At 23.6% G+C, this 11,551-nt stretch overlaps 2 protein-coding genes across 5 annotated transcripts; both read left to right on the top strand.

Moving 5' to 3' along the window:
- The first annotated feature begins 4,045 nt into the window (after positions 1–4,045).
- Positions 4,046–8,276, top strand: LOC122713088 (calcium-independent phospholipase A2-gamma-like). Of its 4 annotated transcripts, none has more exons than XM_043933231.1 (8): positions 4,046–4,101; positions 5,162–5,564; positions 5,657–6,023; positions 6,153–6,365; positions 6,521–6,729; positions 6,825–7,023; positions 7,125–7,331; positions 7,414–8,273. In XM_043933231.1, exons 2-8 carry the CDS (start codon positions 5,256–5,258, stop codon positions 7,665–7,667), a joined length of 1,758 nt encoding a protein of 585 aa, XP_043789166.1. In that variant the 5' UTR covers positions 4,046–4,101; positions 5,162–5,255; the 3' UTR covers positions 7,668–8,273. The 4 variants fall into 4 exon arrangements, with proteins under 4 accessions (XP_043789166.1, XP_043789163.1, XP_043789165.1 ...); XM_043933228.1 differs by lacking the exon at positions 4,046–4,101 and adding an exon at positions 4,148–4,448 and having other exon boundaries at positions 7,414–8,275; XM_043933230.1 differs by lacking the exon at positions 4,046–4,101 and adding an exon at positions 4,340–4,448 and having other exon boundaries at positions 5,121–5,564.
- Positions 8,277–9,542: 1,266 nt separating this feature from the next.
- Positions 9,543–11,214, top strand: LOC122713091 (protein HGH1 homolog). The gene is made up of 6 exons (XM_043933233.1): positions 9,543–9,716; positions 9,815–10,043; positions 10,114–10,347; positions 10,428–10,712; positions 10,777–10,938; positions 11,013–11,214. The coding sequence occupies exons 1-6, from the start codon at positions 9,632–9,634 to the stop codon at positions 11,116–11,118; spliced, it is 1,101 nt and encodes a 366-aa protein (XP_043789168.1). The 5' UTR covers positions 9,543–9,631; the 3' UTR covers positions 11,119–11,214.
- Positions 11,215–11,551: the final 337 nt, after the last annotated feature.

Below are 11,551 nucleotides of genomic sequence, written 5' to 3' on the forward strand. Positions count from 1 at the left end.
TTCGTAAATATAAAGTATAAATATCTATAATATTTATTATTACAAGAAATCATCCATAATTACACGAATATTTTTTAATTCTATCATGGTAAAATTTCGCCATGAATTTTCTTTAAATAAAAATCGTGTAGTTTGTCACTTATTCTTCCATGGCCTCAAGCTAACTACGAGTTACTTTCGTAGCAAGCTCATCAAACTTTTACCACGATCTCTTCTCTTCTCGCCAGAGAAATGTGTCGTCGCCTGTGGAATTTTCAAAACTTTCTTGTACTTCCTCGACGAAACATGAAAGTTTCAACTTCTCGTGAAAATTTTTTCAAGTATTTTTTTATCTATACTGAAATGAAAAAGCACACATATTAATTTTCTTTCGTTCATGTTATACAATTTTTCAATTTTATAATTTTATCAGTTTAAACAATAATTTTACTTAATTTATCTTCTAAAGACAGTTATTGAAAAATTGAATCTTATTAAAATAAAATATTAAACGTGAAACAATTTTGAGTATTAATTTCTTATCGATATTTTATTATTTTGTTTGACATTATAATACAATTTTTTATTATTTCATCCTCTTGAAAGAAATATTCTGTATAATAATTCTATAAATTTTTTTGTAGATGAATTAGAATTCAGTGACACGCATAATTTATCAATCAGTATCATGCACGATTCGATAAATCGATTTACGAAAGTAAACTATAGCGTATACTAAAATTCATGTTATGAGAAATTGTGCTTGTGCTTCCTATCAAAATGATCGATAATGTTTTCTTGCAAAATATCAGTTTACAATTTTGCAATATTATAAAATCATGATCGATGAATATCCGTTATTTTAATATGTTAAACAAATTTTTAACTTTTCATAAAAATCTTTTATTAAAAATTTTTACTTTCAATCTTAAAATAAAATAAATAAAAAATCTTATAATAATAGTTTGATATGAATATAGAAATATTATATAATTAATTTATAATTTTATATTGAGAAAATGATAAAAATTATTGTGAAAAACAAATGCAAACTTAAAAAAAAAAAAAAAAGATAAACTGAAAGAAAGAAAAAGAACGATTTGTGAATGTATGATAATTTTATAAAATTTAAAAATGAATACGATTTCATAGAAATATAGAAATTTATAATATAATAATTTATAAATAAATATTGAATAATAACATAAATATTTTCTATGAAAATTTTATTATTTAATCAAGAATTAAAGAGAGGATCATAAGCGTTCTGTATAATAATTGCAAACAGGAGTAAGGAAGCATTATGACGTTGTCCGAACAAAAAAGTAGTAATAATCTATTTCACATTTAACAAAGAAGACGTCACGAACACAGAAGACAAAATTCTGCTAAAATAACTCTCAGATTCACAAACAAAGATGACTATAATTTTCAGCTTAAACGTTGCACACCACTAATAATCCCCTTAACAACGGTCAACTAGGACAGAAAACACGAATGCTTTCATAGTTGGGTGTGAAATATGCATCATTAAGGAGGGAAACATTGAAACACAACTCGGAGAAAAGAAATACATCATACCCGTATTTTCATCATTTTTCTAATTTTCTTTGAACGTGTTAACTCTTATTAAAAAAAGAATTATTTTATATAGGATTTGATATATTTTTTCTTGTTAATTAAATTTTTAATCAAGAATTCCTTTGTTGAATTAAAAATAATAAAAGTGAATCGAATATTTTTGGATTAACTGAATATGAACGTAAAGGATAAAATTAAAAAAGAAATATTTCTACAATATATAATGGTTCACAAATGTAAAATTTTACAATAATAGACTTCGTACGAGAATTATTTCTACATCGATCATAAAAATTCAACGAATATAATCATGGATTAAAGTGATGGATATGATATTCTATTAATAATATATCGATAATATTATAAATATAATACAAATATTTTTTTATTGTGCGATTTAATTTTTATTCTAGATGAAGCGATTAAAAATCTCCATCACGTTTTATCTCCATCTAGTAAAATTAAGTGAACGAGTAATTTTTGTACAAACCTTTCTATTTATTTTAATCTTTAAAATCAATCCTTCAAAATATTTTATGAATATGTGAATATCTTCTGTATATATAACTTATTTTAAAAAAAAAATAAACTTATATTATATTAATCTGATTTTCCAGTTCCAGTTTAAAATTAATAAAAAGAAAAAAAAATAATTTCGAATCAATTTTAATATCTTTTAAACATTCATAGAAATTCATTTTCTTAAATCTTTAAAAATATCAGTATTAACGTGTTCCAATATATCCCAGCACGTTTCAAAAATTTTTTTATCATCCCACGCAAAGTCTTTGAAATTCGTTACAAGGTTACATTAATGAAGAGAACGGATGGATCTCCGCGTTAAATAACTACAACCCTCGGAATACGAAAGAAGTTTGATGTAATTTCTACATAAAGTTGATCCGATATGACCGACAATAGTCTTTCTCTTTTCGATTAGCCTCATCATCTTTACTTCGAGTGGAATAAGGGTCACGAATGCATAATCGATGCATCTCCTCACTTGTAACGCTGACCTTGAAAAACACAATATTACTGAACAATCTATAGATCTAGTCTGATTATAAATTTTAATAAAATTTGTTTGTCTTTATTAATATAGTTAATTAATATAGTTAAAATTTTTACATGAAATTTACAATAAAATTTATGTCGCAATTTAGTATTATTAAAATAAAATTCTTGAAATAAATATTTTTTATATATTTGATTATTAAAATATTAAATTCCAACAATTCTATAAAATTTATATAAAAAAATTTTATAAAATATTTTGCTATTTAATATAAGAATAAAGATGTATTTTATTTGAAAATTAAAATAATTTATTAAACATTGAATTTAAAATGCTATATATATTTAAAAAAATGAAAGTATTTTCAATGGGTATACATTATAATCCGCGCAAAAGAAAATATAGAGAGAGACAAGGAGAGCTAATAATAAGATAAAGACAGAGATAGAGTAAAAATATTGAAATCAGCGCCATCTTCAGAGTGCCGCAAATGAAACTCACAAAGAAAGGACGGAAAATGATAAGACAAAGATAGAGATAGATCAAGAATTGGTTACTGGCGCCATCTCTGGTTGCTTTTAGAAAGGTAATTCATTGATGGGATACCGATAGTGCAGGAGAGATGGCGCCAGCGATAAATAAGAACTGATTACCAGCGTGATCTTTGGATGTTTCTAGAAAGATGGTTATTTGAAGAGATATCGATAGTGCACGAGAGATGGCGCTAACGGTCAATTCTTAATCTATCTCTATCTTTGTCTTATTATTTTCCGTCCTTTCTTTGTGAGTTTCATTTGCGACACTCTGAAGATGGCGTTGATTCCACAATTTTTACTTTATCTCTATCCTTTTCCCACTATTTAATTTTTTTATCTATACTTTTTCTTAAAGTCATTTCATAGCAGTAAATCTACTTTTAAATTATCGCGAATATTCTATAACACTTTCTTTGATATGATATATCGTTAGTCACATTATATTCACATACTTCAGAAATAATATAATGTAACCTAAAAAAAGTTTAGATTCAAAATTTTTATGTATATGTTCATATATAAAGGAAGAAAAATTTATCTGGTATATGTATCAGGATTAAATAATTTATAATTTTTTTTTTATTATAATAATGAAATATAGTATAACAAAGGAAATAAATATAGAAATAATAATTTAAAACATTTCTTAGAAACGAAGAAATTTTAATTAATGAGTAAAACATATAAATATTTATATTCCTAAAAGAAAAAATATTTTATTTTTAATACTTTATTTTCAATCTATATATATATATATATATACATATATAAATGTTATTAATATGTTTGCATACAATGAAAATGATGATACAAAAGATGTAAACAATATAGTTAATATTAATATACAACACTTGTTCTAATCATATTACCTACTAAAGTAGTATCTTATACACAGTTATCAACAAATCTCATTGGTGGAACAGTGATCTTATTTACAAAATGAATGTTGTCAACTACGTCATCAGTTCTTTTATAAAAGCTGAATCAAAGGTATTTAGATTAGTGTGTATTTAGTGTTCGAGATAATTTAGTACTTGTGTAAATACTTTGTATCATAAAGTACAACAAAGTAAAATCGAAAACGAAAAAAAATATTAATTATTATCTTAATTATTATCTTAACAATTATCTTTAAATGATCTATAAAATATAGTGAAAATCAATTAAAAACTAAAACTATTACAGACACTTTAAAAAATTGTCACTAATTTTTCATAATTTAATTAATTTATCTCGCAATATTTTCATATTGATATAAAAAGTGCAAAAAATAAAATAAAATAAATAATGACGCGAAATACAAGTATTAAATGTCAAAGATTTATCTTTTTATCGAGGTAAACGATAATATAATAAAATATTCTATTATATCTATTATTATCCCAATTTTGTATGTCATTCTTTGATAAAAAATTGTAATTTTTTTATATCTGTTTAAAAAGTTAAACGTATTATATTAATTTTCATTGAATTCTTTAATTTTCAATGAAATTTTATAAAAAACTAACGTTAAAATACTAAATAATGTATTTTCTTATAATCTTTGTTTTTTATAATTGTTCTCTTTTTATAATTATCTCTAAATTAATTTCTAATTAATTAATTAGATATTTGACATATATATAAAAGCATATGTTAAATATAACATTATGAACATATACGTATATATAGATTGAGCTTACGTTTGAATTAATAATAGTTACATTTCGAATAAACTTTGTTCGGGAATAGTCGATGCAAAATTAAGCAAATATTAACAAACATTTAATATGATGTATAATATACATATTTAATTAATCTTAATTTCATTAATTATTTTTCTTATATTTATAGAATCATATTTAATATAAGAGTGTTTGGATAGAAATTTATTTATTATAATTATGCTTATAATATTTTAAATATTGTTATAGATTATTTATATTTTTATAAGATAAAATAAAATATTTGTATAAGATAAATGCAAAATTTTTTTAAAATTTAAATTTAATGATTTCTTATTTCAATAGAAGTAAAAAGTATGGAATAAAAGTGTACTTTATATTTTTAGACAATTGACAGATAGTGCTGCGGATAAAGGTTATAGTGGAAGTGTTAATAGAAATAAATTGTTAAATCGTATAAAAAATGCTTCTTTATGGAAAATGAAAATGTCTATGCAAAATCATACAAAACTTTTAATGCAATTGAAAAATTTCTTATATAAATCTGGTTATGACAAAAGTCTACAAATTATTTTATCTAAAAATTGGTTAGATTTTTTACAAAAAGTAACATATTCGCAAATAAATACTTTGAAAAAATTGTCACCAATTGAATTTTCAAAAAACATAAATGATATGAAAATATCAGATGTCGAAAAATGTAATAATAGTGAAAAAGAAAAAAAAAATGTAATATTAGAAACTTCAGAAGAAAAGACATCAATTACCAATACTAGTGAATGTAAAAAAGTAAGTCAAATAATTTAAATAATATAAAAAATGTAGATTCAAATAATTTTTTACAAAATAATTTTCTTATTTATATTTAATAACTTTTATAGCAAACTTATGAAGATACCACAAGTGAGAATAAATTTCAAGCTAAAATAGGATCTCAATCTCTTTCTCAATTTCTTAATGCATTAATATTTAATTCTGCTCAAAATAAAACAGCTGGATTAGTTGTATCACCAAAATGGAAGATAAATCTTCATAAAAATATACCAAAACATAGTATTGCATCTAGAACACGTCATGTTTTGAATGCTATTGCAACTGCTGAATCAAATGCTTCATGTTTGAGGAGGATTGAAGATTTATTATTACATATTGATCAATATTCAGAAGCTAGGCATTATGCTATTAAGGAAGGAGCAATTAAAATATTGCTTAAAACTCGACAAAGAATTAAGGATGAACAAATAAGAGGTATAAAATAATTTAAAAATATTTTTAATAAGAGAGAGAGAAAGAGAGAGAGAGAGAGAGAGAGAGAGAGAGAGAGAGAGAAAATATATAAATAACATTTTTAACATTTTAAATGTTTTGAAATTTCAGCACCTATAAGAGAAGCATTAACAGTATTAGGTTATACTGATCCATTGCCTGGCAGAGGTATTAGAATTCTTTCTATTGATGGTGGAGGTATGCGTGGAGTATTAGTTATAGAAATGTTAAAAAAACTTGAGAAATTAACAGGCAAAAAAACTTATGAAATGTTTGATTATATATGTGGTGTAAGTACAGGAGCTATTCTTGCTGCTGTTTTAGGTATGTATATGTATATATAATAATATTATATATACAATGTATAATATTTGTATAATATAATATTTAAAAGTTAATTATATAAGTAATTTAATTTACTATAATTTACTATAGTGAAATTATGAATCTTAACATTTTAATAATAACATTATTTATAGGTGGACATAAACGAAAATCATTATATGAAATATCAGAATTGTACAAAGAACTAAGTACCAAAGTATTTACTCAAAGTGCTATAAAAGGTACAAGCAACTTGGTATGGAGCCATGGATATTATGATACAGCTCTTTGGGAAAAATTATTGAAAGAACATTTAGGAGAAAAAATTCTTATAAAAACTGCTCGCGATTCTACTTCTCCAAAAGTATTTATTATTTTCTATTTATAAGTAAAATATGATGATTGAGATGAAAATATTAAAAATTCATATTTGTTAACTTTAATGCAAAAATTTTTTAGTTTTCAGCTATATCTGCTATAGTAAATCATGAGCGCGTAATGGCTTACGTATTTCGAAATTACACTTTACCTCATAGAGTCGAAAGTTTATATATAGGATCTCATAAACATAAATTATGGGAAGCTATTAGAGCATCTGCTGCAGCACCTAGTTATTTTGAAGAATTTAAATGTGGTGAATATCTTCATCAAGATGGAGGTATAGATATTATAATATTATATAATATTGATATTGATATTAAAAAAATTTATTAAATAATTTATTAAATAATTTATTTAAATAATATTTTAATTTTATAGGTATTTTGGTAAATAATCCCTGTGCAGTTGCATTACATGAAGCTAAACAATTATGGCCAAATAGTCCAATTCAATGCGTGATTTCATTTGGAACTGGAAGAACGCCGAGTCAAATTTGTGGAAATAGCAAGAAATCTGCGGAAATTGCGATTTCAAGTTGGAAAGAAAAATTTTATAAAATTTTAGATAGTGCAACTGATACAGAAGGTATTAGGATTATTTTTTGAAATATTTATTTCGTTGCATCATTTTGAATGTACTTAAATATTAATAATGATGCATTGTGCAGCTGTACATACGATGTTGAACGACCTCTTACCAGAATATGTTTATTTTCGTTTTAATCCATATTTGACGGAGATGTTATCAATGGTAGAAATACGTCCTGAGAAGATCAGTCAATTAGAACAGGATGCAAAAATGTATATTCGCAGAAATGAAGAAAAATTTCAGAAAGCTGCTGAAGTTTTACTACAAAAAAGAAGACTTCAACAAAAAATTATGGATTGGATTACATTACAAAGAAAAATGTCAAACTTTTAAATTATCATATCTCACAAATTAATACACATTCCACAATATATAAAACTATAGAAATAGATATTATTAAACATTTTATATTAATCAGGTGTACTTACATATACAGTATATGATCAAAATAATATGAATGAACAAGAAACAATGAAGACAATAGACAATTCTTCGTGCAAATATAAATTAAAAATATAGAATTTTTATCTAAAATTTAACAAATTTTAAAAATCCATGATATATGCAAAGTATGTATAATATTATAATTAAGACACGAAAGTTTATTTTATAATAATACTTTATTGTATTATAATTGTGTTTCTATTGACATTCTAAAAACTAAGAGTTTTTAAGATAAAAAAAAAACTTTATTCTAAACTTAAGTAACTTTTACTTAAGTAATGCTTATTTATAGCTTCCCGATTTGGGTTAGCCATATATTTTTATATTTTGTTGTCGAAAAAACAATCTTGTAGTTAAATTATGTAAAATATTCTATTTATTCTTTAATGATATTGATATAATGAATAAACATTATATACAATATTATATACAAATACATATGTTAATTTTTGCTAAAAAATAATTTATTTCGCATAAATGTAATTTCAAAGTTCATCAATGAATGTGCACTTTTTTTAATTTAGGACTATATATATGCATAAAATAATATATGTATTAGTAAACATAGCTTAAAATGAATGTGCTAAATAAGAATTTAGTAAGATTATTTAATTTAATATTTATTTTATTTAATAGCATACAAAAACATTATATTTTTTTCTTTAATTAACTTTCATAAATGATTATATTGCTTTAATAGTATAGTAGCAAAGTAACATGAATTGCAAATATCCAAAAAACAAAGCTTTGTATCAAATAATTTATAATTTGTATAATTAACAAGCGTGTAAATATTCAAATAATTTCTACCTCATATATAATTAATTCTAATACTAGTCATATTATATGGATGATAATATATTGATGTGATAAAATCTTTAAATAAAATGAAAATTTATATATTATGTTATATGTATAAAATATTTCATGTAACAATAGTTAATTATTGTTTTATATTATTCTACGAAACATTATACAATTTTGAAAATTTTAGTTAAATTATTATCAATTTCATTTAAAAAATGTTATATTATAAAAATACCAAAACAATAAATTACAAATATTTAATTAAACATATTCAGTGTTATTGAATTTTTAATTTGCCATTTGTTAAAAATATATATACAAAAAAAATGTAGAATAGATATAACATATAATTTTTTTCATTTCATAAAAATTCAAGAATCGTGGAATAAAAATAGAATTAGCCATCTTCAGAGTGCTAGATGAAACATGTATAGACAAGGAGAGCAAATACCAAGAGAAGGACAGAGATAGGATAAAAATATTAAAATCAGCGCCATCTTCAGAGTGCCGTAAATGAAACTCACAAAGAAAGGATAGAAAATAATAAGACAAAAATAGAGATAGATTAAGAATTGACCGTTAGCGCCATCTCTCATACACTATCGATATCTCTTCAAATAACCATTTTTCTAGAAATATCCAAAGATCACGTTGGTAATCAGTTCTTATTTATCGCTAGCGCCATTTCTTGCACTATCGGTATCCCATCGATGAATCACTTTTCTAGAAGCATCCAGAGATGGCGCTAGCAGCCAATTCTTAATCTATCTCTATCTTTGTCTTATCATTTTCCGTCCTTTCTTTGTGAGTTTCATTTGCGGCACTCTGAAGATGGCGCTGATTTCAATATTTTTATCCTATCTCTATCTTTGTCTTATTATTTTACTTTCCTTGTCTATATATGTTTCATTTACAGTTCTGAAGATGGCGCTAATTTCTCAATTTTTATTCTAATAATCAGATTTTTTTCAGAAATCCTAGTTTATTGTATATAATTCATTTGTGATAGTGTATATATTTTGATTATTTTATTTTATTGATTTATAATGGAATCTCTTCAAGAAATATTGCAATATTTAAATCCAAATACGCGATTAGATCTAAAAGCTACCGCTTTAGAACATGTTCTCAGTGAGTATTTATTATTAAAAAATATTTTATTATTTCAGTTTTTATTTTAATCTCTTAATTTTATTAATTTCTATCATGATAATTGTTACATATTACAGGTATAACAGGCACTATTGAAGGACGAGAATTGTTATTAAAACTTCCAGATTTATTAGTACAATTAATTGTCTTGACTCAAGATTTTTCTACTGCAATTTCAAAAGATGCAACTCTAGCTTTAATAAATATAACTGCAGATGAACTAGGAACAAATGCATTTTTATTAATTTCAGAAACTCAACCAAAGAATGAAAAATATAATTACAATTTAATTCATGTTTGTATTAGGTATATCATTAACTAAATCAAATAATATTTTTTTTATTTTTATAAATATTTTTGTTAATTTTTTTTATAGATTTATAATGGACAAAGAAAGTATTTTAGCAGATCCATGTTGTATGATTCTTTCCAATATGACTAGACCATTGCATTTATTGGATAGAATTATAACACTTTTTGAAAATAGTGATTATACTTGGGACAGTATTGTGACAGCATTTACTGCTAAACAATATAATAATGTTGGTGCCAAACTTCATTATTTAGGACCTGTTTTTAGCAACCTCAGTCAATCTCCACGTGTAAGAAGGTAAGTTATCAATTAATCTTTCTATTTTTATTTAATTATCAATTTTATTTATCTTAATTTTATTTTATTTTACAATATAGGTATTTAATGGACAAAGATCGTAATGTCATTCAAAGACTACTTCCTTTCACAGAATATGCAGATAGTATAGTAAGACGGGGTGGAATTGTTGGCACCTTGAAAAACTGTTGTTTTGATGTAGAAAATCATGAATGGTTGTTAAGTCCTGAAGTAGATATTTTATCGTATCTTTTATTACCATTGGCTGGACCAGAAGAATTTGATGATGATGATAATGATAAATTGCCAGTTAGTCTGCAATACTTATCAGAAACAAAGCAGAGAGAGCCAGATTTGGATATTAGGTATTAAAAATTTTTTTTTTTTTTTTTTTTTTTTTTAGAAATTTTTATTTTTTAATTGTTTTAGGATTATGCTACTAGAAGCTTTAGCTCAACTATGTGCAACAAAAAGGGGCCGAGAAATATTGAGAGCGCAAAATACGTACATCATACTCAGAGAGTATCATAAATGGGAGCAAAATAAAAATGCATTGTTAAGTTGTGAAAATGTTGTAGATATTTTGATTAGGTACCGAGATCTTAATTCTTTCTTTCAAATTTTTTTTGTTTCATATATAATAATAAATATTACGTAAATTTTAGAACCGAAGAAGAAATAGGTTTGGATAATCTAAAAAATATAGAGATTCCAGTAGAATACTCGGAGAAATTTTATAAAATGGATCAAGACTTTATTAATAGTACATGATGATATTGGTACAATAATACGAATTATTTCATATACATTGCACAAAATGTACATATTATAAATATAAAATAACAATTTATCTCGTAAAAAACAAGATTGCGCGTGATATTGCACTATTCCCTTGTGTCAATTGTTTTTTAGTTAAATTAAATTTTTAGTTAAATTATCAGATCTTATATAACTATTGGACGAATTAAGAAATTTGAACAAACAATCGATCACATATTTAAATAATCACAAATTATAAATAAAGATAGACTAAATTTTAATAAAATTAATTTTTTTTATATACATATTTCAAACAATTATAAAAATGAAGAAAAACAGATAATAGATACTCGTAAAATATTTGCATGTTATTAAAATAATATTTGTATAATATTTACTTTTTTCTTTTGCATTTTATTTTATTACATTTCTTTTTAATGCAAAT

Source organism: Apis laboriosa, unplaced genomic scaffold (assembly GCF_014066325.1).
Source record: "Apis laboriosa isolate Shangri-la unplaced genomic scaffold, ASM1406632v1 scaffold229_cov158, whole genome shotgun sequence".
Classification (NCBI taxonomy): Eukaryota; Metazoa; Arthropoda; class Insecta; order Hymenoptera; family Apidae; genus Apis; species Apis laboriosa.

Coding starts and splice junctions, on each gene's coding strand:
- LOC122713088 (XM_043933228.1), top strand. CDS start 4,399: ATGACGCGAAATACAAGTATTAAATGTCAAAGATTTATCTTTTTATCG. Junction 5,565..5,656: donor ATACTAGTGAATGTAAAAAA/GTAAGTCAAATA, acceptor TAACTTTTATAG/CAAACTTATGAAGATACCAC. Junction 7,332..7,413: donor TAGTGCAACTGATACAGAAG/GTATTAGGATTA, acceptor TGCATTGTGCAG/CTGTACATACGATGTTGAAC.
- LOC122713091 (XM_043933233.1), top strand. CDS start 9,632: ATGGAATCTCTTCAAGAAATATTGCAATATTTAAATCCAAATACGCGA. Junction 10,348..10,427: donor CAATCTCCACGTGTAAGAAG/GTAAGTTATCAA, acceptor TTTACAATATAG/GTATTTAATGGACAAAGATC. Junction 10,713..10,776: donor GAGCCAGATTTGGATATTAG/GTATTAAAAATT, acceptor TAATTGTTTTAG/GATTATGCTACTAGAAGCTT.